Source organism: Podarcis tiliguerta (genome assembly GCF_965153285.1).
Source record: "Podarcis tiliguerta genome assembly, chromosome: 4".
NCBI classification, from domain to species: domain Eukaryota; kingdom Metazoa; phylum Chordata; class Lepidosauria; order Squamata; family Lacertidae; genus Podarcis; species Podarcis tiliguerta.
Window position 1 is genome coordinate 3,691,572 of NC_139537.1, and position 26,366 is coordinate 3,717,937.

A 26,366-nucleotide genomic window follows, 5' to 3' on the forward strand; every position below is an offset into this window, starting at 1 on the left:
ATTAAAATAATAATATTATTCATTTCAATCTATTGTTGCGGTTTTTTTGTTGCATACGATTGTATTTTTATTGTAAGGGTGATTCTTAAGTTTGGTTCTTTGTAAGCCACCTAGATAACTTCTCTTATCGGGTTATAAATAACTAAACCAATAAATTTAACTAGGGTAAAGGATGGATGAAATAGAATTATTGGGGTAAGAGCTTCTAGCTGAATAATGGGTATAGTTGTTTATTGTAAGGTTAATTTTAGGTGATAGGCCTGTTTAGGTTTCTTCTAAAGGAGTATTCATGGTACATTTATGCAATGAAACTTTGTTTTATGTATATTTTGTTTCAGCTAGATGATCTTGAATATGACCCATCTGTCAGATATCTAGAATATTATGCTGTTGTTGACAAAAGCACGGTAAATGTTGCCATAGTAAATGTTGCCATATTTATTTACTAGCAGCCTCATATTTGGTGTTGCTCAGGAACTGAGACCAAAAAATCAATGCATTTTTTAAAGGCTTGATGTCCACTGTCTTGAGTCAAAATGTTGTCCAATTGTATCTAAACATAGACAAAAACCTCCTAATGCAAAATGTTGTTATATTTTAAGAGGTGTTCAAATGCATATCAAGCAGACCTTTCCACCTTAAAATATATGGTAGGCTTATTACCACTGTTTATATCCTGCCTTTCATGATATAAATCATGCCAAAGTGGCTTACAAGTAACATATGTATAGTAATACACAGGCACATATACATACACTAAGTCAACACACACCACTATTGCCATTATGTGAACCATCTTTTGAACACCACAACACACACGTAACTAGCTGTAAAGTAACATAAACATGATATGTAATAAAACTGTAATTTTAATCATCATATCAAAAGCACAGTTCCTGATGGCAACATATCATATCTTCTATATGTACAGTGGTACCTCGGGTTACAGACGCTTCAGGTTACATCCGCTTTAGGTTACAGACTCCGCTAACCCAGAAATAGTACGTCGGGTTAAGAACTTTGCTTCAGGATGAGAAATTGTGTGGTGGCGGCCCCATTAGCTAAAGTGGTATCTCAGGTTAAGAACAGCTTCAGGTTAAGAACAGACTTCTGGAACGAATTAAGTTCTTATCCCAAGGTATGCCATTTCATGCTGATATCTTCCTTCCTTTGTCGCTGAAGAAGCCTGATGGGCGAAACAAGGGTGTGTCCTGAGAACTATTCTACCATTAGCTGCCTTTTGTTACCAATCAGTTCTGTTTGTCACACTTTCAGACATAGGACGGTGCAGAAGGTAGTTTTGCTTGTAACACTCTTAAGACGTTGGATGATACAGAAGGAAGATATCATTATGAAATGGCATTGGCAACAGGAACTGCATTGTAATCTTTGGACTTGACAATCCTTGGACTGTACGATACCAATACATATAGAAGATATGATACGTTGCCATCAGGAACTGTGCTTTTTGATTATTATTTTTTATAAAAAAAAAATTATTGAGATTTAAGATCACCCACCAACACCCACCAAAACCAGTAAAACATCAAATCTTATTACATATATCCTACTTTATGCTCCGTAGAGCTGTTGACTTCCGTCCTTCCCTTCCATCAGTTTTCCTATTCTATTCTATAGTTCACAGTTTCTTTGATTAGATATTACAACATGACATAAGATTTACTTCAATCCTGCTAAAGTTTTCAAATTTGCACAGTTCTCACTTATATAGATCAAAAATTTACTCCATTCTTTTTGGTACTTTGTCTCCTCCTGATTGCGAATTCTGTGTGTCAATTTAGCCATCTCCGCGTATTCAACCAGCTTTATCTGCCATTCTCCTATTGTCGGCATCTCCTGTTGCTTCCACTTTTGCGCTATCAGAACTCTAGCTGCTGTTGTTGCGTACAAATATAATCTTTGATCAGTCTTCTTAATATCTTCTCCCACCAAACCTAGCAAGAATTCATCTGGCTTTTTGGGAAAGCTATACTTAAACATCTTTTTTAACTCGTTATAAATCGATTCCCAGAACTCTTTTAATTTATTACATGACCACCCCATATGAAAGAATTCGCCATCCTTTTCCTTGCATTTCCAGCAAGTTTTACTACTAGTTCTGTACATTTTTGCCAATTTGGTGGGAGGAAGATACCAACGATATCTCTGCTTTTTGATTAAAAATTTGACGATTAAAATTACAGTTTTATTACATATCATGTTTATGTTGCTTTACAGCTAGTTACGTGTGTGTTGTGGTGTTCATATACATACAATGACACATACACCCATGCCCACACCAATCAACATAAATATTACAGATCTCTTTCAAGTTTGTTTTCAGGACTACAGACTTCCAGTTAAATCATATTGAGAGTCTGAGTTATTAGGATGTGTATAGTTATCCTTGGCTAGCTAAATGGAATAATCAGGATAGTTTATTGAGGGGGGGGGGATTACATTACTAATTTCAATAGTTGTTCAAAGATGCATATATCCCACACATTTTTTTATATCGATTGTAGTTTCTAATAGTATGGAGCATTTGTATTCATTTAGAATCTTAGGTTTATGAAACTCTCAACATACAATATTTTAATGAAAATTATCCAAAGGAGTATTAATGATGAGGAGGGAATTTCAATGCATCTGAAGAACCCAAGTCATAGTTAAACCTTTTGTCTTTCCTTTTCTCTATCTCTTAGTTTATTCTCAATCATCGCAATGAAACTCAGTTAGTGTTGATAATGCTTCGTATGATCTCTGATGTTCACAGTGTGAGTATATTTTATAAGACCTTTTGTGAAGGGCATGTTAAACATAATCACTCTAAATGGTCACAGGGATACACAAAATATGAGATGAAGCAGGATGGGCAGACACTATTCTCCCATGGGTTTTATATGTAAGTTTGTCAGTTAGACAAACAGAAAACTATGGAGCGAAACCCTATTATCTCAATGAATTCTTGCTTCTTTTAAAAGTCTTTTCTGTGAATCTCACGGAGAACTGATTGCTGCCCCAATAGAAAACAATTCAGATATCCAAGATTTTGGTTTAGCTTTGATCGCATCCTGACCCTGCAAATATTCTTGTTTTTTAAAAATCAATTTAATGGTGCCCTAGAACTTTTCTTATCCTTAAACTTATTGTTTATATTTTATAGTATTTTTAAATAATGTTTTTCTTTGCATATAGTAAGTGTAGCCTCAGGCCATATCCAGTCTAAATAACAAACAGGTACACTTCCAGAAGACTAGAAAATTCAGGTGCGCCTTAAACTGAAGCTAACCTCTTTTAACTACATTGTTTTCTCCAAAAGAAAGATGTGAAATGGAATGATAACTGACCAGGGAGTCTCTAATGCCTTTGTTTGTGATTTCATTTTCTTGACTGAGTCAGTCAAAAATGACCTATTTGAATTACTGTGCCCCAGTATTCTAAGCGTAATGTTTTGTCCTTTCATTTCTGCAAGTGGGAGGCCCTTGCAGAGACAGCCTTCCCTGTGAAGGTAGGGTACCTACTATTTATTATTATTCACTTTATTTCATACCATGAATTTTCAGTCGTGAAGGACCGTTAAGGTAGCTTACAAATAAGACCGTAACAAATAATGTAATAGAACATAATGCAATAAAGAATTTATAGCAGTAAAATAGCATAAAATATACTGCAAACAAACACTTAAAAAGCAACAGCATTATAAAAACAGAACAGCATCAGCATTCAAATTATTGAGGGATTAGGGTGATTTAGAGTACCACTATCAGGCTTTTTGGAAGAGAAGGGTTTGACAAAGAAAAAAAAGACACAAGACTACAGGACTTAACCCCAAAAGGGAATTTGAAGACAAGGGGAAAATTCTACAAAGCATCAATCTCTGAACCATTGTTAGAAATATAAATTGGGAAAGCTATCTTTGAAAGAGTGGGGGTGAATGAGACAGACAGAGAGAGAGAATGTATTGGAAAGCGAGGAAGAAAATGTGAGGGGAGAGAGACAAAGAGATAAGGGGGATTGTTACCTGTCCCTAATCTGTTGAAACAAATGAAGTACGGTAAGTATGCTTGGCATGCAAAAATTGGACCAGCTGTTCTCAGGCTTTAGTAGGGAGCTGGGCATGTTTAGCCTGGAGAAGAGGAGGTTAAGGGGTGATATGATAGCCATGTTCAAATATATAAAAGGATGTCACATAGAGGAGGGAGAAAGGTTGTTTTCTGCTGCTCCAGAGAAGCGGACACGGAGCAATGGATCCAAACTACAAGAAAGAAGATTCCACCTAAACGTTAGGAAGAACTTCCTGGCAGTAAGAGCTGTTTGACAGTGGAATTTGCTGCCAAGGAGTGTGGTGGAGTCTCCTTCTTTGGAGGTCTTTAAGCAGAGGCTTGACAACCATATGTCAGGAGTGCTCTGATGGTGTTTCCTGCTTGGCAGGGGGTTGGACTCGATGGCCCTTGTGGCCTCTTCCAACTCTATGATTCTATGATTCTATGATTCTAGGGCAACCAGAAGCAGAAGGACTGGGAGCATAGGTGTAGCCAGGATTTTTGTTGGGGGTGGGGCTTTGTTGGGGGTGGCAGAACCAATGTGATTGGTCAGTTAGTTAAATATTTTTATTGTTTAACTTGATATAGGGGGTCAGCTGCCCCCCTCTGCACCCCCCCGGCTATGCCCATGACTGGGAGAGCAGGCACCCCCAAACCACAGTAGGATTTTCAGTGGGCATGACTGCAGAGTGTACACCCAGCTAGAAGTTCCAAGAGTCAATCAAGCAGATTGCTCTTAATAATACATCAAATACAGGAGTCCAAAAACAATTATAACTTTAGGAAAACAAAAGTATATTAAAATTGTCTGCTGTAAAAGAAGGTCCACTGGATTCAAATGGGTTGAAAGTGCCAGGAATGATTTCTGAAAATTGTTATAAAGGCAGTGTATAAGGTTTTGGCATACTTCATCGAAAACTGGCAGAGTGGTGCCTTCATAGAAATGTAGAGTTGGAAGGGACCCAAAGGGTCATTTAGTTCAAACCCTAATGTCCCATTTCCTTGACACCCAAATGCAAACAAGACATTGTTCTGCAGCATCCAAGGGCTGTGACATTTGCATCGATGTAGAAATGGAGGGGTTTAACTTATTCAAAAGGAATATACCAAACATGAAGAAGAGTAGCATTATATGTAAAGGTGTACACTTGAGAAGCAATTCATGACTTGGAGCATGGAAGGCAGATTGAGAGTGCATAGGTAAAAACTGCAGGAGAGGGAAATCGTGGTGTTACTGTGGGTGTCTGCTGTAGAATTCAAGCCAGGCTAAAACTTAGCTGATGCCTTCCTAGAGCAGATTACCAAACATTCAAAAAGGAGAGAGATAGCAGTCATGGGAGACTTCAAGTACCCCAATATCTGTTGGAACTCAGACTCTGCCAAGAACGTAAGGTCCAACAAATTCCTCCATTGCCTTGCTGACAATTTCATTTCCCAGAAGGTGGAAGAAGCAACAAGGGGATAATCTCTCATGGACCTGGTCCTCACCAACAAGAAGGAACTGCTGGACAAAGTGGAAATCCTGGGAACCTTCATAGAATCATAGAATCATAGAGTTGGAAGAGACCACAAGGGCCATGGAGTCCAACCCCCTGCCAAGCAGGAAACACCATCAGAGCACTCCTGACATATGGTTGTCAAGCCTCTGCTTAAAGACCTCCAAAGAAGGAGACTCCACCACACTCCTTGGCAGCAAATTCCACGGTCGAACAGCTCTTACTGTCAGGAAGTTCTTCCTAATGTTTAGGTGGAATCTTCTTTCTTGTAGTTTGGATCCATTGCTCCGTGTCCGCTTCTCTGGAGCAGCAGAAAACAACCTTTCTCCCTCCTCTATGTGACAGTCTTTTATATATTTGAACATGGCTATCATATCACCCCTTAACCTCCTCTTCTCCAGGCTAAACATGCCCAGCTCCCTTAGCCGTTCCTCATAAGGCATCGTTTCCAGGCCTTTGACCATTTTGGTTGCCCTCCTCTGGACACGTTCCAGTTTGTCAGTGTCCTTCTTGAACTGTGGTGCCCAGAACTGGACACAGTACTCCAGGTGAGGTCTGACCAGAGCAGAATACAGTGGCATTATTACTTCCCTTGATCTAGATGCTAGATTCCTCCTTGGGAGGAAGTGATAATGTTCTCTTCAGTTTCATTATACAGAGGCAAGAGAAAACTGAGTGTAGTTGGGGATGCACTGGCAGATGGAGATCCAACCTCTGCTTAAAAATCTCCAATGAAGGAGAGTCCACCACCTCCTGAGGAGTCCGTTCCACTGTCAAACTACTCTTGCTGTCAGAAAGTTCTTCCTGATGTTTAGTGGGAATCTCCTTTCTTGTAACTTGAGTAAGAGTTGTCCTTTCTCAACAAGTCCCTTTCAACTCCACAATTCTAGGTTTCTTTGATTAATCATAGCCGTGTGGGATGGGCAGTGTTCCTGACCGCCAGGAAACATTGCTGTTGGCTCTTGACACCACAACAACTATGAAAGGGGAAACTGGAGGTGGTGGGCCAAAATGGAGGCACTTTGGCAACAATACTATGCATTATAACTGCCCAATTTGGTGTTTTCTGTTTTCAGATATACTTGCCATTAGGTCTTCACCTTTATTTGGTAGGATTGGAGTTGTGGACAGAAAGAGACTACATAACAATTGATACTGAGAATCTTGGCGTGACTTTAGCTGCATTTTACCAATATGCCATCTCTGAGCTGCAGCCAAATGTGCATTTTGATCATTCAGGAATAATTACGTAAGACTCTACAGTTTCTTTCTTGAAATTGTCTGCCTTCTTTTTCAACAATATGAAAAGGCCAGATTATTATTACATTATCTCATCATGGGTTAAAGCCTCAGCGCCTAGGGCTTGCCGATCGAAAGGTCGGCGGTTCGAATCCCCGTGGCGGGGTGCGCTCCCGCTGTTCGGTTCCAGCGCCTGCCAACCTAGCAGTTCGAAAGCACCCCCGGGTGCAAGTAGATAAATAGGGACCGCTTACTAGCGGGAAGGTAAACGGCGTTTCCGTGTGTGGCTCTGGCTCGCCAGAGCAGCGATGTCACGCTGGCCACGTGACCCGGAAGTGTCTTCGGACAGCGCTGGCCCCCGGCCTCTTTGAGTGAGATGGGCGCACAACCCTAGAGTCTGTCAAGACTGGCCCGTACGGGCAGGGGTACCTTTACCTTTTTACCTCATCATCATCATCATCATCATCATCATCATCATCATTATCCTAAAGAAGCCCTGAGTGGCAAATACACAAGTAATGGGGGGAAAAACATTTTAAAAAATTCCTTTGCACCTGTATCAGTTTATAGTAGGAACCCTAGCAAGGACCCTTCCCTTGTCTTTGGTCTTAGCTTATTCATTCATTATTATTATTATTGTTCATTCATACTCCAGCTTCTTACAAAGTATACACAGGGAGGAAGCGTACATTAAATCTGTAGATTAAAGGAAGATTAAAATGTTCTGCTCATAAACTTGGGCAAGATAGCCACTCTGTAACTTTTGCAGTGTTTTATAACTATAACATGTACAGTAATATCTTCTGTTATGTTACAGGGCTAAAGGGTTTCCTGCTGGACTTTCTTGGGGGGACCGGTTTTGTCTTTACACTCTAGTTTCAGTGTCTGCTATTCATGTAGGTGATTATCAGTATCTTTATTTTTGTCTTTGTAATATATTCCTAAAATTAGTAGGCTGCCAGAGGGAGGAAGGTAAATAGGGGTTCAGCCACTAGTTCTCCAGACCTTCCTTTCCATTCCATTGCATTCCATTGGGGCCAAGCTACCTGTGACCAAAGGAAATTTGCTGCAGTTTTTTTAAAATAACACAGCTGCCAGGGAAAGGAGATTTGGCTCAAATATGGACTGTAGATTGAGGCAAGAGTGATAGTTCTATCACCATTCACCCCTTGTACAAATATAATACTATTATTTAATTAACCTATTAGTTGCTTTACACAAATGTCTCATAACAATATAAGACTAGGCAGCTGGATCAGGCCAGTGGACCTGAGTACAGCGGTACCTTGCCCTCCTGCGGTTTCCAACTGTTATTCAGAAGCATACTGCCTCTGACTCTGGAAGCAGAGTAGAGCCATTATGGCTACAACACATGGCAGTAATCCAGCCATGAGGTTAGCTGGGCATAGATCGTTGAAGTGAGTTTATTCCCATCCAGATAGAGCTGCAGCTGGGCCACCAGCTGAAGCTAGTATAAGGCAATATGACCAGTTGTACACCCAGTGGCAAAAAACAATTACCCCCAGGCAGTGCACTTGATCCTTCAAGGTGAGTGCAACCCCATTGAAAACATCTTTACTGGACCTATGCTGAGTGGGCACTTGGTTACAGCCTTCAATGTCCATCCATCATTAGCAGCTGGATCTAACCTGGCCCAGTGCCATAGGAAAATGGAGGTGGCCTGCATGGGCAAGCATAGGGACTTCTAATCAAGTGATGAGGCTGCGGTGCCATGGGAAAGGCCCCAACTAGCTCCATCTGAGTGAAGGTGATGGGGAGGGAAAAGAGTGATTGACCGGGAGGATGGGACCATGTCTGGCATCAGACCTTGAGCATAGGTTGGGGTGGGGTGGGTAAGTGTTTGGAAAGGGCTCAGACCTTAGCTTGGCGTTAGGCCTGTGCTGGTACTACGGCTGGCATCATTGGGGACTGCTGTGTAGTTTGGAAAGGTTCACAGGAGGTGGTGGGTGACTGAATTTGTGTCTCCACTGTCAAACTTGAGGGGGTGCTGATGGGAAGGAGGATGAAATCTGGTGGTTGTTGGTCTAGGAAGTGGGGTGGGAATGGGACAGGCAGGTCAGCAGGGGCTTCTGGTCTTCTGTCTCATGGCTGATCCTGCTGAGGGAATGGAAGAATCAGCTGTTCTTCTTCTGGCCTCCATGTGAACTACTCAGCTTGGGACTGGGGGCGGAGTGGGCTGTTGAAAAAGAGGAAAGTAGCAAGGACAAAACAAATCCAGGTCTCAAAATGTATTAAGGCATAATGTGGGGGGTGGGGGAGAGAGAAACGACTTCCTTTCAATAGCACAAATGCTGAAATCATCTTCCAAAAGATATAGTTGTAGGGTAGAACCCAATTTGCATATTTTTAAAGCAGTTGGAATATACTCAAAGGATGTAAATGAAGTGTGTATTTATTGAAAGTGTTTGATATTCTGATGACCTCAGTCCCTTCTTTCCTTTTCCTCATTGTATCTCAGACATACAGAAATCCTAAAGTTGATGCTGAAACCATTGCGCATGTGTTGGGTCATTCTCTTGGCTTTGGCCATGACGACACACCCTTAAACAAAGCTCGGGGCTGTGACTGTAATTGCACCAAGCCTGGCAGGTGTATAATGGCAGCAACCGGCAATCCGTGAGTAGTCCTTAATCGATTTCTTTCTTTCTTTCTAGTGTTTTTGTCTGGGTTTGGAAAGAAAAGCTGGTCACGTTATATTTTTGCTCAGTTCATTTCTTGCCACTAAAGACATTCTGCTCGGTTGTCCTTCTTAGAGTCAAACTACAGATTACATTAAGTATCCCATTAGTGTTGTGTGCTCGGCTTTCATTCCCCCACTGCAACCCTGATCTTAATTGCCCTTTCCATCAACAAGCATGATGACGAAGCTGCTAATTATGCACTTCACGTAACTTGTAGGCAGTTCCACCTGAAAGTTATCTTGTAATCCCTCTTGAAGTAAATGGGAGCTATGCTAGAGTACGTCCTTCTCAATAATTTTGTGGAGAACTGAACAGTTTCTTGGTAGATTTCCCACTGGAAGAACCTTCTACAGTACACACACATTGAGCTCCTTTGTGGATTTTCTTTGGAGAAGATAAGCAAGATAAGAATCTCTTTCATTATCAGATAGATGAAATAAAAAAACTATATTTTTTTTACAAAGTATTGTTATGAGTTTGTGGGTTCTAGACACCCTAAATTCCTGGGTCCTGTAGATGATAGAATTTAACTAAGGCTTGGGGTGTCAAAAGCTAAGCTAGTCTCCTGCGTGAGGTGATAGCTAGACCTTGTGTATTAAGATGTGTACTAGATACTTCCAAATCATCTGGAATCAGCGTACGTTAACAGCTAATTAAGCCAGACTAGCCTCCTGTGTGGGGCAGTGAGCCATTAGAACAAAGGAACCCGTATGAGATGGCAGGTGAGTGGGGCTTACAGTGTATTCCTCACTGAGTAGCAGCATGGCGCAGTTATTTCCTGGCTTCCTTAGCCTAAGCATCTGGCTGTAACCTCTATTAAGGAATAAGTGATTTTATACATTTTCTCCTAGTGTGTTTCAATATTTTGAGGATTTGAAACAATTTAACTATTTATTTTTGTTTCTATCTATTGTTGTACAGCACCTTAGAAGAATTTGTACCCTGAAAGGCAAGATACAAATTAGTATAGTAAATATATTTAATAAATCATTTCATCATACTGGATAATAATTTCTCCTCTGTTACAGAACATGCTCAAGGCTGAGTAACTGCAGCAGGAAGGTGTATTATGATGCAATAAGAAAACCAGGAAAAGAATGTCTTATTGACATACCTAGCAACGTAATTATCAAAAAGAAGTGTGGAAATGGTGTCATTGAGGATGACGAAGAGTGTGACTGCGGCCATGATGAGGTTAGGCATTAAGACTGCTCTGAAAGATGTGCACAGAAGAATTAATAAAGTGTGGATGTATATATTTTCCGAGCTGTGGAATTGCTCAGGAGGACAATGGCTGATTCTAACTTTTCAGTCTGCTCCGAAATCTTCTGTTCTGTATTCTTAGCAAATCAATGCTACTGTTGTTTCATACTTAAATAAGTTAACAGAGCTTATTTAGACAAGCATAGCCTTATACTGTCTACTCAGATGTAAGTCCTGTTACATTAAATGCAACTTATTCCCCAAGGAAATGCACATAGGAATGCAGCCTAGATCATTTACTTTTCAGGACCAAATTACTTCGCTAAAACTGCTAGTCTGAGAGCCTTTTCTCACACAGAGAGAACAAGAGTAGGGTGAGAACTGTTTTTCTATGGTGTAATCTCTTCCGGGTAGGGAGTATTATTATTATTATTATTTTATTTATTTATATCCCACCTTTTCCCCAGTCTGTGAGAGAGATAAAATAGAACAAGTGAAAAACATAGAAAAGGCAGTCATTAAAATGTAATTGGACACTAACAGAATTAAGATAGTATTAAAAGATCCATTAAAAACACAAAACACAGAAATAACTATAAAAACATAACAGCCCTTTCTCCTGTAACGGTATAGCGTAGGTCTTTCTCTTAGAATGGGTATATTTATTATATGAAAACATGCCAGTTAGGTATGAAAGAGCCAAGAAAATGGCTTTGAATACTCCACCCACACTTCACAGCTGCATAGAAAAATGGCTCCCACATCACTGAGAAAGGGGCCTCAATTTTCAGTTTTATTCAGTCAAGACATTTCCCCCTGAAAAACAATTACTGGATTACACCCACTTTCTTTCGCTGATAGGGCAAGGAATGATGTGAATCATAATTAGGGAGGTAGCAAGAAGTAGCTGAGCACAGCTTCCAGTTGCCCTTGCGACACATATTCCTACAAGAGGTATTAAGTAAGTTGGTGTGTGTTATTAAGTACATACATTAAGACTCTGTACACACCATACCTTTAAAGCACCCTTCACAAGAATCCTAGGATCCGTAGTTTACCCCCTAGGTAAAGGTAAAGGGACCCCTGACCATTAGGTCCAGTCGTGGCCGACTCTGGGTTTGCGGTGCTCATCTCGCTTTACTGGCCTAGGGTGCCGGCGTGCAGCTTCCGGGTCATGTGACCAGCATGACTAAGCCGCTTCTAGTGAACCAGAACAGCGCACGGAAACACCGTTTATCTTCTCTCCAAAGCGGTACCTATTTATCTACTTGCACTTTGACGTGCTTTCGAACTGCTAGGTCGGCAGGAGCTGGGACCGAGCAACGGGAGCTCACCCCGTCGTGGGGATTCGAAACACCGACCTTCTGATGAGCAAGTCTTAGGCTCTGTGGTTTAACCCACGGTGCCACCCGCGTCCCAGTAGTTTACCCCCTACACAGCTATAATTTACAGGATTCTTGAGTGTGGGGTTGTATATTCATATGCAACTTAAGGTGACTTTAAAGAGAAGCTCATTGCAGTGGCACCCTGTCCCAGAGAGGTGGAAGGTTTGAAAAGCACAGGTACAGTGGACACCCATCATCCCCACAAAGTTCTGTTTTGCAAATCTCTCAAGAAGAAGAAGAAGAAGAGTTTGGATTTGATATCCCGCCTTTCACTCCCTTTAAGGAGTCTCAAAGCTGCTAACATTCTCCTTTCCCTTCTTCCTCCACAATAAACACTCTGTGAGGTGAGTGGGGCTGAGAGACTTCAGAGAAGTGTGACTGGCCCAAGGTCACCCAGCAGCTGCATGTGGAGGAGCGGAGACGCGAACCCGGTTCCCCAGATTACGAGACTACCGCTCTTAACCACTACACCACACTGGCTCAAGGCAACAACAATGAAAGAGCTGCTACGCTATAGCATTCAATATATTTTTTCTTCTTTTATCAGGAACTAGAAGAGGCAGGGATCCTGAATATATTTCTGCAGCCAATTACAAAACTTTCAGGGGCCAAAATACAGTCTCAGGTGAGTGGATAAAATATTAGTAGAATTACACTGTTTCCCACATCAAATTTTGCTACATGTCTTTGGGTCTCCCAGTAGTAGAAGTGTCTTTGGTTGTGTGATGAGGAATGCCAGCTGGCTAAACACCACATAGGTAGGCCATTAAGTTATACCCTGTATGAAAGGAAGTACAAGGAAGTTTGGCTGCTTTTTGAAGCATGCGATAACCAAAAGATGTTTTGTCCCAGCTGGATATTGAAGTGTTCTGCTTTATTTACATGTTTCCACATAAATATCAGCTGTTCTGTGGACCATACTAGCAGTCTCCAAAGTTTCATGATGGGATTTGTTTGTCATGAAAACCTCATGAAAATTCCCTTAGCAGTAAGAAAGCAGTCAACATGTTGAGTGACTAAGCCACTGCCAAGAATTTCTACAGGACACACCCCTGGAAGCTGCGAAGGAACTTTGGGGCTGCTTTATGACTCTGCCAATGTTAACATAACAGATACAGAGCTGGACTTACATCAGCAGCCAACATCTTCACAGGAGAGGAGACATGCATTGACTGGGGGGGGGAAATCACTTTATTTTAAATATATTAGCCTTGCCTTTAATGATCTTGCTTGGAAGATTAAAAGCATTGCAGTTGCCTCAGAAGTTGCTTCGCACAAGTTAATGAAAATTGTAGTAATGGCTTTACAATGAATGATAGTTTCTGTATCTTGTAAAGGTTACGTTAATATATTTAAAAGAAAGCGATTTAGTCAGCCAATACATGTTTCAGAGGTTTTGCAATATTTAGATTTATTTAAATTGATTCAGTGGTAGAAGCCAGACAGCAGTGTAAAAGAGTAAATGAAGTAAAGTGTTTTGTAACTCCCTTTTAGTTTTTTAGACAGTGGATGCAAAGATCAGAGAACCAATATTTGTTTGCTGATGACTCACGGTCTAAAGTTATGTCTGTAAGTTTTTGGTAAAATATTATTTAAATTATGTCATTTCTCGTCACACATAATGCTACATTGAATGTTTGCTACTATGTTAACTCATGTAATGTAAATGGCTTTTTGAAAAAAACGTTAAAACGACAACGTTGATGTTGGGACTCTCTGTTGCTATCAGGCAAGCCTGGTTAAGAGAGCCATTCCAGCTGTGGTGGGTGTCATCAGTACGGGAACTTGGATATCCCAGTACTCCGCAATGTACTTAATCCTGCCCCAACTGCTCTCTGGGTGCCAGTTAGTTTCCAGCCCCAATTCAAAGTGCTGGTTTTGACCTATAAAGCTTTAAACAGCTACGAACTGCAATACCCCAAGGACTGCCTCTCCCCATATGAACAGACTCGAACCCTGAGATCATCCTCAGTCTTGGTCCAGTAAACCTGAAGGAGCGTCTCCACCTCCATCATTCTGCCCAGACACTGAGGTCCAGCGCCAAGGGCCTTCTGGCGGTTCCCTCCATGCAAGAAGCAAAGCTACAGGGAACCAGGCAGAGGGCCTTCTCAGTAGTGGCACCCACCCTGTGGAACGCCCTCCCATCAGATGTCAAAGAGAACAACAACTACCAAACTTTTAGAAGACATCTGAAGGCAGCCCTGTTTAGGGAAGCTTTCAATGCTTAATAGGTTATTGTATTTTAGTGTTCTGTTGGAAGCCGCCCAGAGTGGCTGGGGAGACCCAGTCAGATGGGCAGGGTATAAATAATGAATTATTATTATTATTATTATTATTATTATTATTAATCCTCTGAGTCCCTTCTTCATGCGCTGCCTCCGAGAGAGGTCTGGAGGGTGGCAACACAAGAACGGGGCCTTTTCTGCAGTGGCTTCCCACTTGGGAATGCTCTCCCCAAGGAGGTTCACCTGGTCTCTTCATTATACACTTTAGGTGCCAGGCAAAAATGTTCTTCTTTAACCAGGCCTTGGGCTGATTAACATCTTATACCTCTTTTGAATGTGTTTGTGGGAAGGGGTGGAGAGGGGGGCATTGGTTAGTGTGTGTGTGTGTGTTTAATTTTTGCTGTTATATTATATACATATTTTGTGTTTTTTATATTGTATTTTTATGTTGTGAACTGCCCTGAGATCTATGGATGAAGGGTGGTATAAAAATTTAATAAATAAAAGAAATGTAAGCTCAATGATACATTTGTTGCATCTCTGACCCGTTTAGTCACATGCTGCTCTCCCCACTATTTCTTCCAATTCATCTGTTAGCGCTTACAAATTCTTCAGTATAGCCTGTCTTGAATTTTGTAGTGTCACTTGCGATATGTCAGCCCTCTAGTTTATGGCTGATCCTTTTAAGTATCTGTAATCCTTCCTGGTTTTGTGACCTTCCTAAAATTGGTTAATTACACTGTCTACTCCTTCATTCAATATTTAGCTAAATAAATGTATCTGCAGTGTCTTGTTTCTATACCATGAAGCATTCGGGAACCAATATGTATTGCTCTGATATTTGAAAGTAGATACTATGAGCCATGCCACAACTCTTTCATTTTTTTATAGGAAGAGGGTGAATCAGGGATCATCAGTTCATTAATGGATAGCAACTTTCCAGAATTCCAAGGGCCCAGTGTAAGTTGTATATTAATGCTAAGATATGGAATATCTGTATTCCTTAAAACGTTTTCCTTTTCCTTACAAGTGCAATGGTGACCAAACATTTTACAGTCTCTTGATTAAAATATGGTACGCCTGCTGGGAAGTCAGATAAAATTGCTTTTGGCCGCAATCCCCCAGTTTCTTGACCTCATATAAGCAAAAAAAAAAAAAAAAAAGACAAGCCCTTGCCTCAAAAGGAATCTGCAGTTTAAGTTTAGACTGAGGATGGAGGACATCTGGTGGTCAAGGCAGCTTGGCAAATGTAATAAATGAATACACCCGATGGCATAGTTAGTCTAAGAGCCTGCATTTAAAGTACAGTATTGAGAGATAATTCCTTCTTTTGCAGGAATGCCAAAGGAATGGCTGTTGCCGAAAGGACTGTAAATTAGCACCAGGCATTGAATGTCTTTATGGACTTTGCTGCGAGAGATGTAAGGTAATATAAAAACAGCATATTTCAAATAAATGTAATAACTAGGGCCTGCATTGGTGGTTCAGTGGTAGAATTCTCGCCTGCCACGCGGGAGGCCCGGGTTTGATTCCCGGCCAATGCAACTGTGTTATGGGACGTGGGTGGCGCTGTGGGTAAAAGCCTCACCGCCTAGGGCTTGCCGATCGAAAGGTCGGCGGTTCGAATCCCCGCGGCGGGGTGCGCTCCCGTTGTTCGGTCCCAGCGCCTGCCAACCTAGCAGTTTGAAAGCACCCTTGGGTGCAAGTAGATGAATAGGGACCGCTTACTGGCGGGAAGGTAAACGGCGTTTCCGTGTGCTGCGCTGGCTCGCCAGATGCGGCTTTGTCACGCTGGCCACGTGACCCGGAAGTGTCTCCGGACAGCGCTGGCCCCCGGCCTCTTGAGTGAGATGGGCGCACAACCCTAGAGTCTGGCAAGACTGGCCCGTACGGGCAGGGGTACCTTTACCTTTTTAATAACTAGGGATGCCCTGAACTCCCCTCCCACACCCACCCATGGCCAGCCCAATAGATATTTCTGCCCAAAGTGGAGCACTAATTTTTTTTACCCTGTCAGAGTAATGCTACATCATCATATAGCATTGTTCTTATGGCTTTGGGATGAAGTTGTTTATGCCCACCCATCCCACCCCCAGCCAGCCTTGTCAGAGGAATGCTATGCCAACATCTTGTGCTGCATCCCAGTTCCTGTTCAGGAGCTGGCTGCACTCCATGCTCCGTGCTCCCATCAGAACAGAAAAGCCCTGCTTGAGAAGAGGGGAGAGGATAGATAAAGCAGCCTGCCTGCCACCAGTTACTATACCCCCCCCAAGAGCCAGCCTCTACCTTCTTAGGTCTTTCTTTTCCATTACAGTGGTACCTCAGGTTACATACGCTTCAGGTTACATATGCTTCAGGTTACAGACTCCACTAACCCAGAAATAGTGCTTCAGGTTAAGAACTTTGCTTCAGGACGAGAACAGAAATCGTGCTCCTGCGGCGCGGCGGCAGCAGGAGGCCCCATTAGCTAAAGTGGTGCTTCAGGTTAAGAACAGTTTCAGGTTAAGAACGGACCTCTGAAACGAATTAAGTACCCGAGGTACCACTGTACTCTTTCTGAAGCATATAAGCCATCAATCATCAGGAGGCTAGAGTCTTGCAGCCTCTTTCCACACACACCCATGGTCTATGGTTACCAGATTTTTAAAAATGAATCCGGGGACGCCTCCCCCCCCCTTTTTTTTGAAGCTGAGTAGCAACAGGGAGTCAGCAGTGGGGATGGTGAGGCAAAAGACCCTTGGCCCAAGCACACATGCATATTGTATAAAGGTGCAAAGCCCTGGGCAATGGCCAGCCGCCCGCGACTCCTGAGCCTCCCCCGATCAGTCAAAACAAGGGGGGAAGGGGGCAGGAGATTGGGGGGGGGGGCTCAGGAATTACAGGCGCGTGATGCACCATTGCCCAGTTTTTTAAAAACTCTGCGCATTTATGTTTCACAGGGTGCAAAAGAAGGGCTTTACAGCTTGCCCGGCAGAGAAACTGCGCCCCTCCTGGACAATGGTGGGCTGCCTACCCGCAACTCCCGAGCCTCCCCTGATCAGTCAAAACAAAGGGGGCAGGGGGCAGGAGATCTGTACCACTGGACGTCCCCGGTTCCCGGCAGTAAGCAGCTCCTGAAGCCAGCCAAAGCTAACTGCTCTACCAGGCTGGCTCCGGGCTGCTGAGGCTGCCGCTGCCACATTTCCCGGGGACAGATTTGCAAATCTGGGGACATTCCAGGGACGGAATTTGTCCAGGGACAGATTTGCAAATCCGGGGAAGTCTAGTAACCCTACCATAGTCAACATCCAGCCATCCTGGCTGATGACTGGTTAGGCTACTCGTGAGCAAGCAAGCAGTCTAGCAGCAGCTTCTCCACATAGTGTCATTCTCAGGTATTGGGGGAGGGGGAAAGAAAATGGTGGCTCTCACCTGTGGCCACTGTGAGGTGCCCCATACCAGGATGGAGAATTTTGCCTTTCCTCAACTTGGTCCCCTGACCCACAGATTTTATGAGAGGACTTGGGTCCCCTGTCATTGCCCCCGTTTGTCTGAAATTTTATCCCTTTCAAGGAAAAAATTCAGTCATTTTTAGAAAACTCCCAAACCCCTGGCCCCCACATTTAGGCTGTACTTTGAATACATAGAGTACTTCCTAGCTGTCATCTTATTTGGCCACACAATGATCCTGAAGAGTAGAAAGCAATGGCGAATTGCCCCAGGCCACCTAGTGAATGAATGGCTGTTAGGCCTTGAATTCCCATGTCACTATCCACTGTGCCCCATGAGCTCCAAGAGCAATTTATAGCTACAGCAAGAATTCACTTCAGCTTTGTCTGATTGAATAAGATGGTCTTTGGCTGGGTTTCCCACACAGTTTTGCACACAGCATAATTCCCCTTGATACTTGGGCTTCCAGCAGATTGCAGAATAGGCTTGCAACAGCAGCCAAACCACCAGAAGCTGTACATTATTGACAGAACCCCGTGCTTCAGCACCAGGGGACATGGAAGTATGTTTTTATTCTGCGATGAAAGAGGAAATATTGGGAGTCCAGTTTTGCCTATTTGAGGCATTGAGGCATTGCAGGAGCTTCTCTGAGCTCAAGAAAAGGACTAAAAATGAGACCTGAGGGTTCATTTACATGGTGCTTTGCGCTCAGACTCACCAAGGCAGATAGAAAATGGCATTTATGACAGGGAAGGAAGCATTTGACATTTTCCCCACCTGCAATTTCCTATACTTTAAATTCTCTGTAAGTTGTCCACCCATGCACACTGCAGGCGCATATATTTTCAATGCATTTCCAAGGACATGCATGAGTTTTAAACCTCATTGAGGGAGCTGCTTGGGGAAGCCAAGAGAAATGACGGATAAGGAAAGAATTTTATTCCCCCACCCCCACCCCTGCCTGAGTTGCTTTGTCATTGGCAATGCAACCAACATTGGGACTTTAATTTGTGTAATTTAGCTCCACAAGTAATTTCGGTTTCTGAAGGGGAAACATGACACGTCAGAATGAGAAGCTTCAATTGTTGTTTCCAACAGTTGTTAGAAGAGGGAACAGTGTGCAGAGAAGCTGTTTCCGAGTGTGACCTTCCGGAGTACTGCAATGGGAGCTCTCCTGTTTGCCCGCCAGACGTCCATAAACAAGATGGGATGCCATGTAGCAACAGTAACAGCTGTTTTATGGGGAATTGCATTGACCTCCACAAACACTGCACATCTCTTTTTGGCCAAGGCAAGATTAACCTTCGCTTCGGGAAGAAAAGGGAAAATCTGCTTCATTCCTTAACACATGAGTGCCATCTGGGAAGAGGGCTTCGGGAATCTTCTGCTACGCAGTGGCGTAGCGTGGGTTGTCAGCACCCGGGGCAAGGCAAGTAATTTGCGACCCCCCCCCCGCTGCACTGTCCCTCCCCCAGATAGTCCCTCGCTCTCTCTCCGCACCGCACTGCATGCCTGGCACCCTCCCCTCCACAGTGGGCGGCGACCCGGCGGCTCGGACCGGATTCGCACAGCCAGCACTGCAGTGTGAGAGAGTGAGTGAGCCAGGTAGGGGCAGAGAGCTGCGAGTGCGAGCGCCCCCCCCCCCAGATGTTGCGGCCGGTGCGGCCGGCCCCCCTGCACCCCCCACACTACGCCACTGCTGCTACATTGTGTGTCCCGAGTAATTTTTCTCTTTAGCCTTTCCTTAGTGGATGTCAGGCTCTAGGGTTCTCCCAAATTTATCCATGCTGTTTGTTGGCATAATGAGGAGAGAGTTGACATTCTTTGGGGGTGGGCGGAACAGAAACATTCTTTTAAAAGCCTCCATTGAGAAATTGCAGACCACTTAATGATTAATGCAACTTTGTTGTTGGTTAATGCTGGTGGCTGAAAGTAGTGGTGGGCTAAGAGGTTGATTTGAAGGAGCAGGGGGCCAGGCCCACTGATTCCTTCAACAATATTAAAATAGTATTAAATGGCACTGAAACTGAATCCACAGTTATCTCAGAATCCCCCACCCTATTAACAAATGCTGAAATGTGGAGGTGTGGGGTTGCCTGAATATTCTCAAGGGAAGAATTGAAAGTCTTCAACAGTTGGGGAGGAACTCAAAAAAGTTTTGTTTTTCCAAAACTTACAATAGAATAATTTCTTGAGAATTTTCAGTCCAGCTTGCTAACAAGTGTTGGTGAGGAAATTCAGTGAGCCAACTTTATGGATACTGAATTTCTAGCCCAGCCAAATTCACAGATTTCTGCTCATTATATGGCCCCGGGTGCAGAAAGCCCAGATGATGTGTAACACACTCATGTGCAGGTTTGCAGTAAACATTTTAATAACAGTTAAGATGAACATTGAAAGTTGATAGAAAGAACAGTACAATAAAACATGTCCTACAATTTCTATTTTTTCTGCTTCACAGGGGCATAAGCATTCATGGTATGGTACATTGTAGTATCTACCCTTCGGTACTGCAAATGGGAGCACATTAAATTTAGCCTGAATTTTGGAATAGCCACCTTGATCAGATGATCATCAAGGAGAGCCCACCCTCTAAAAGTTGGAAAGATAGAAGCTACACTTAATATAATTTTGCAACTCGAAATCTCAGATGCATTGGCATATGGTTTTGTGGTTTTTTTTGGCTTTTGCATAACTCATAGCAAGAATGGCATTTGGTTTAGTACTTTCTCATTTACTATCTTCCACTGTTACTGAAATGTATCAGTAAGGGTTGGTAAGGGTTGGTCAGGGGGGCCAGGCCTTCAGGCATGAATAACAGTTTTAACCAGAAATTTAACTTATATATCCAGATCCGAGACACAATAGAAATTTATCTAGTCTCTAATTGTGAAGGTTTGTTGGGCACACATCCTGGAAGACTAAGAACAGTTCTCAGAAATTTTGTTTGGACAGATTCTGGAGCCTCAAAACTGTTAAACGTAAACACTTCTGCTCCAAATAACATTTGTGGCAAGATCTTAACATTAAGCACTTAGATAGCCTCTTTTATATGCCTTAATTTAGTTCGTGCCAGTCGTCATTTTTTCACTCCTTCCCCTTTCCCTCTCTGCAGGTGCAAAACAGGCCCCTCTAAGTTGTTTCAAGAAAGTGAATATGCGAGGCGACCAGGCTGGCAACTGTGGCAAGGATGGACTAAAATACAGAAAATGTTATGAAGAGTAGGTTATACCTGTGGGCAGGTATCTTATTTTCTTAGATTACTCATTCCATTTCCCATAACATTAAAAACAGTTTAAGACAAATTGCAGTCACAATAGGATGGGCCCAAATGTGTGTGTGCCTGTATCTCCCAAGTGTCAAAGGTCATGGTGAAGATGCTCATCGTCAGCGTATGGCAAAAACTGTATAATGAAGGTGCCAGATGCACCTGTGTGGGGAGGGAATGTTACAGGACAGCGGCTGCCATGGAGAACGCCCTCTTGCAGCCCTACTGCCAGGTTTCTGAAAGCAGTGGAACTATGGAAACGGTCCCTTTGGTATGTCCCTCTCCTGTTATTTTGGGGCTCATCCACGCTGACCTTTCCCCCTGCGCTTTCCTGGTTCATGTCCGAGCACTTTTTTTTGTCCTGCCAATTTCCCCAAGAAAACCTGCTCTTTAATGCTGAATTGGAGCAGACAGCAATTCAGGTTTTCCACCGATTACCATTTGCACCAAGTCAGTGGTAAAGAGCGGGTTTTCACAGGGGAAACGCTGGGTCAAAAAAGTGTTCAGACACAGACCTGGAAAGCCCAATCCTGTGCCTTGAAAAGTGGAGAAAAGTTAATCGTGGATGAGCCCTTAAGCATGTGTATTTTCCCTCACAGCCTTCAGCCTCTTCAGTGAGCTGTTATCTCCCCCTTATTGTAAACTGTACCTCATCTGGATTCCTGGGTGGCCAGAGCAGCTGACACTGAGAATGGAGTTTAATGTTTAAAACACATCCAGTGTGTGGGATAACAATCCTCACATAACCAACATGCTTATGTTGAATTAATGCATGAAGGGGTTAAGACCATAGAGTAAACTGCCTGCCAAGCTTAGCTTGCCTTGGCAGGAACTAGGTAATCAGACATATTGTTTTCTGCCAATCTACCTGAGAAGTTCAGTGTGAGAGGGGGGGTCAGACCTCATGACTCTCACAAGTCACTGTTGAGTTCCCATACCAATAATTTAGGAACTTTCACCAAGTAACTATGCCAAGTTTTACTGCCTGTGCAACTTTTCTGACTTCTTCATGGAAAAGCACATGAACCTGACCTTGGAAGAGTTTGTAAGTACTGTAAATCATTTTTAACTTAACAAATGTGTGGTCTTTTTCTATGCTAGGGGTGGGAAACTTCGGAATGAACTCAGAAGGGCATTTTTTAAAGGTCTGGCTCTAACAGCTTGTATTTCCACAGTTTACTTTGCTGCATATTTTGTGATTTTGAATCTCTGCTGGGGTTCTCTCACCAAAAGTATTTGCCTCAAACTTGAATCTTAGCATCCAGGAATTCTTCTTTTCTACCTTTATTTTTTATTCTGCTCCAACATGAGTCTCATTTAAAACACATGACTCCCCCCAAAGAATTCTGCAAACTGTCATTAAGGGTCCTGGGAACTGTAGCTCTGTGAAGGGAAAACAAGATAAAGGTAAAGTAAAGGTACCCCTGCCCGTACGGGCCAGTCGTGTCCGACTCTAGGGTTGTGCGCTCATCTCACTCTAAAGGCCGGAGCCAGCGCTGTCCGAAGACACTTCCGGGTCACGTGGCCAGCGTGACATCGCTGCTCTGGCGAGCCAGAGCCGCACACGGAAACGCCGTTTACCTTCCCGCTAGTAAGCGGTCCCTATTTATCTACTTGCACCCGGGGGTGCTTTCGAACTGCTAGGTTAGCAGGTGCTGGGACCGAGCAGCAGGAGCGCACCCCGCCGCAGGGATTCGAACCGCCGACCTGACGATCGGCAAGTCCTAGGCACTGAGGTTTTACCCACAGCGCCACCCGCGTCCCGAAGGGGAAACAAAGGTTCCCCTAATTCTTTTGGGGAAGTCACGTACTTTAAATGTGCATTCATTGTGCTTTAAATGTCTGGTCTGGATCTGCCCAAACATTTTTCCTTCCTCACTTTTCTTTCAGAGATGTTCTTTGTGGAAGGCTCCAGTGCACTCACGTTAATAAAATCCCCAAAATGTTAACAGGACAAACTGTAGTTCAGACTCCAGTGGAGGGTATGTTCTGCTGGGGTTTTGAACGTCATATTGGCCAGCATGTTTATGATCTTGGAGCAGTGAGAGATGGAACAACCTGTGGAACTGGCAAGGTAACTTTGGCTGGATCCCTTGCTTGGCTCTGATTTCTCAAATTCTAACTTGGGATGGGGTGGCAATTTGCTTTACTAGGGAGTACAGTCTTCCCTGAATATGTTTTCCTGGTTTTTATTTATTTATTAATTGACTGATCTTGCAAGTCATTTGGTTGGCCTTTGGCAGCAGCACTGGGCTGCATCAATAGGAGTACAGCATCTAGATCAAGGGAAGTAATAGTGCCACTGTATTCTGCTCTGGTCAGACCTCACCTGGAGTACTGTGTCCAGTTCTGGGCACCACAGTTCAAGAAGGACACTGACAAACTGGAACGTGTCCAGAGGAGGGCAACCAAAATGGTCAAAGGCCTGGAAACGATGCCTTATGAGGAACGGCTAAGGGAGCTGGGCATGTTTAGCCTGGAGAAGAGGAGGTTAAGGGGTGATATGATAGCCATGTTCAAATATATAAAAGGATGTCACCTAGAGGAGGGAGAAAGGTTGTTTTCTGCTGCTCCAGAGAAATGGACACGGAGCAATGGATCCAAACTACAAGAAAGAAGATTCCACCTAAACATTAGGAAGAACTTCCTGACAGTAAGAGCTGGTCGACAGTGGGATTTGCTGCCAAGGAGTATGGTGGAGTCTCCTTCTTTGGAGGTCTTTAAGCAGAGGCTTGACAACCATATGTCAGGAGTGCTCTGATGGTGTTTCCTGCTTGGCAGGGGGTTGGACTCGATGGCCCTTGTGGTCTCTTCCAACTCTTCTATGATTCTATGAACAGTCTAAAAGCGATAATAAAAAATAAAGCACAGAACAAATGTTCAAGCAGTTGGCTATGCAAGGAGCTTTTAAAAAAATAACCACACAAGTGGATAGGCCACCTGAAACAAGGTTGTGGGGCGATGCTGGATCTGGAGCCTTTATGTGTGTCATTAATGAAGGAAAGAGTGAGGGAAGCACAGTGGCGTAGCGTGGGGGGTGCAGGGGGGCCGGCCGCACCGGGCGCAACATCTGGGGGTTAGGGTTAGGGGGCGCAAATCCACAGGTTAGGGGGCGCAAATCCACGGGTTAGGGGGCGCAAATTACTTGCCTTGCCCCGGGTGCTGACAACCCATGCTACGCCACTGGGGAAGCACAGGTCTCTCTGCAGGAGAACCCACACCTTCTGTTTCAAGGTCTGCTTGTGCACAGCCTAGGAGTATTCACCAGGAGTCTTGGCTTCCAAACCGTCAGAATCCAAGCTTTTCAGCTGCCAGTGCACTATATAAAATTAACATTTCATACATCCCTTTCCAGATATGCATGAACAGATCTTGTGTTGACCGGGCCATTTTGAATTACGACTGTGATTTTTCAAAATGTAGCAACAGAGGGGTAAGTAGTAAAAAAAGAAGAAAATATGCCATCCCTTGAGGACCTGCTCAGGTTAATGTTGAACCCACAATTGATCTGTGGAAAGAGGCAATAACCTCAGTGTTGGACATGATCACCCTTGGGTGTGGCGTAGAACATGGGCTCCTTGCTGTGAAGTGCTTAGGGAGGTGGCTAGAGTGATGGTGGGGAAAGGCATCTGACCATGGGTTAGAGCATGGGTAGGCAAACTAAGGCCCGGGGGCTGGATCTGGCCCAATTGCCCTCTCAATCCAGCCCACGGATGGTCCAGGAATCAGTGTGTTTTTACATGAGTAGAATGTGTGCTTTGATTTAAAATGCATCTCTGGGTTATTTGTGGGGCGTAGGAATTTGTGTTTTTTTAAAATATTTATTTCATTTTTCACAAATACAAAAAAATTGAAAAAGACAAAGTACAATGGAATAAAAGAAAAAAACAAAAAAACAAAAATTAAAATTAAAAAGAATACATAGAAAACCTCCCCCCACCCCACCAACAAGAAAAAACAAAAAAACAAAGACATTTAAAAAAGAAAACACTTCCATTTTTCAAAATTCCATCCTTCTGTAACTTATTTCCTCGACCTCCTCCCACCTCCCTTTTTGTATTCCAATTATTAATTAAATCAGCAAATTCTTTCCATCTTTCACTGTTTACTCACTTATTTATCTTAATCCATTTAAATCTTATCCTCCCATCAACCATCTAGAAAATTATCTATACTCCAATCTAATAAAAAGAGAAAAGAAAAAAACCCTTAAGTCTTATACCCTTAAATCCTAATGTCACAAATCCTTATCATGTTTCCACTAAAGTCCAACAAATTCATTCCACCATCTCCCAACATTCCTTAATTATGCAATATTATACTAAATGCTGTTTTAGAAAATTCCCAATTTTCCCCCACCATCTCTTCCCCTTGGTTTCGGATTTTATCAGTCTTTTCTGCTAATTATCAGTCTTTTCTGTCATTTCCATTAATTCCATAAACCCAGTGCTCTTATGTCCGAGGCTCTTAACTCTTCTCCCTGGTCTGCCAGGGAGGAATTTGTTCATTTTTGTCTTCAAAATATTGTCCGGCCCTCCACAAGGTCTGAGGGACAGTGGACAGGCCCTCTGCTGAAAAAGGTTTGCTGACCCCTGGGTCAGAGCCCATTTTAAAGCCTATTGTGTTGTGATGAGGGTAGCAAAGGAGTTGTTTTCAGTACTGTTGCATGCAGAGTATTGTTGGTAGAGTGTTTGTTGCATTCTGGAACCCAGGACACCAAGGGGGAGCCCGTAGCAACTTCCTATGAAGCATTTGCAAAAAAACAACACGTTGACAAGAACATTCCTTTTACAACAGTGTTTTGTTTTGTTTTTTTACCTCTGCTGGCTTTGCCAGTGGCAAACCTGCACTGGCCATCCTTGTGGAAGTTCTTGTTTGAATACAATATTAGCCAAGTAGGTTATATGTGCCAGTTGCTGCTTGACACCCTTTATGTTTTCCAGGTGTGCAACAGCAAGAGAAACTGCCATTGTTCCTATGGATGGGCCCCTCCTTTCTGCTCCGGCAGAGGGTTCGGTGGGAGCATTGACAGTGGGCCGCCTCCGAGTAATGTGAGTAAGTATCCATTGGGTTTGGTACTTTGGCCTCTTTGCTTTCAAGGGGCTTTCCTAGATCCAGTCACTAAAGGACATTCTTGCCTGTGGTTCAGCTATGGATCCCCCAGCTCTGCAGATTATTTCAGGACATGACAAAAGCTGGAAGTCGTGACTGCTTGTTAGGTCTGAACGTATAAAATATTTTGTTCTTTCTCATTTTTGCCTGCAGTGGCTACCAGTCTCGTCGTTGTGACGGGCACCCTGGCTGCGTTGCTGTTCCTTGCTCTGGGTTTTGTTGCCACACTTAAGAGAATGCAGTTGGGGGCTTGGTAAGTAT

At 43.3% G+C, this 26,366-nt stretch overlaps 1 protein-coding gene across 7 annotated transcripts in view; it reads left to right on the top strand.

Moving 5' to 3' along the window:
• LOC310675521 (disintegrin and metalloproteinase domain-containing protein 21-like) overlaps positions 1-26,366 on the top strand; it is a 37,559-nt gene that overhangs the window by 8,368 nt on the left and 2,825 nt on the right. For 4 of the 7 annotated variants that reach the window (XM_083436291.1, XM_083436286.1, XM_083436288.1 and 1 more), the window contains 16 exons: positions 339-407; positions 2,706-2,777; positions 6,619-6,791; positions 7,599-7,677; positions 9,261-9,418; positions 10,512-10,677; positions 12,619-12,696; positions 13,566-13,640; positions 15,188-15,256; positions 15,633-15,722; positions 18,824-19,016; positions 20,841-20,946; positions 22,884-23,067; positions 24,349-24,426; positions 25,937-26,048; positions 26,259-26,358. In XM_083436291.1, coding sequence (XP_083292417.1) covers positions 339-407; positions 2,706-2,777; positions 6,619-6,791; positions 7,599-7,677; positions 9,261-9,418; positions 10,512-10,677; positions 12,619-12,696; positions 13,566-13,640; positions 15,188-15,256; positions 15,633-15,722; positions 18,824-19,016; positions 20,841-20,946; positions 22,884-23,067; positions 24,349-24,426; positions 25,937-26,048; positions 26,259-26,358 — 1,802 coding nt within the window. Of the gene's footprint in view, positions 1-338; positions 408-2,705; positions 2,778-6,618; positions 6,792-7,598; positions 7,678-9,260; positions 9,419-10,511; positions 10,678-12,618; positions 12,697-13,565; positions 13,641-15,187; positions 15,257-15,632; positions 15,723-18,823; positions 19,017-20,840; positions 20,968-22,883; positions 23,068-24,348; positions 24,427-25,936; positions 26,049-26,258; positions 26,359-26,366 lie in introns of those variants that run through there. The other 3 variants (XR_014510181.1, XM_083436287.1, XM_083436290.1) reach the window with 3 other exon arrangements.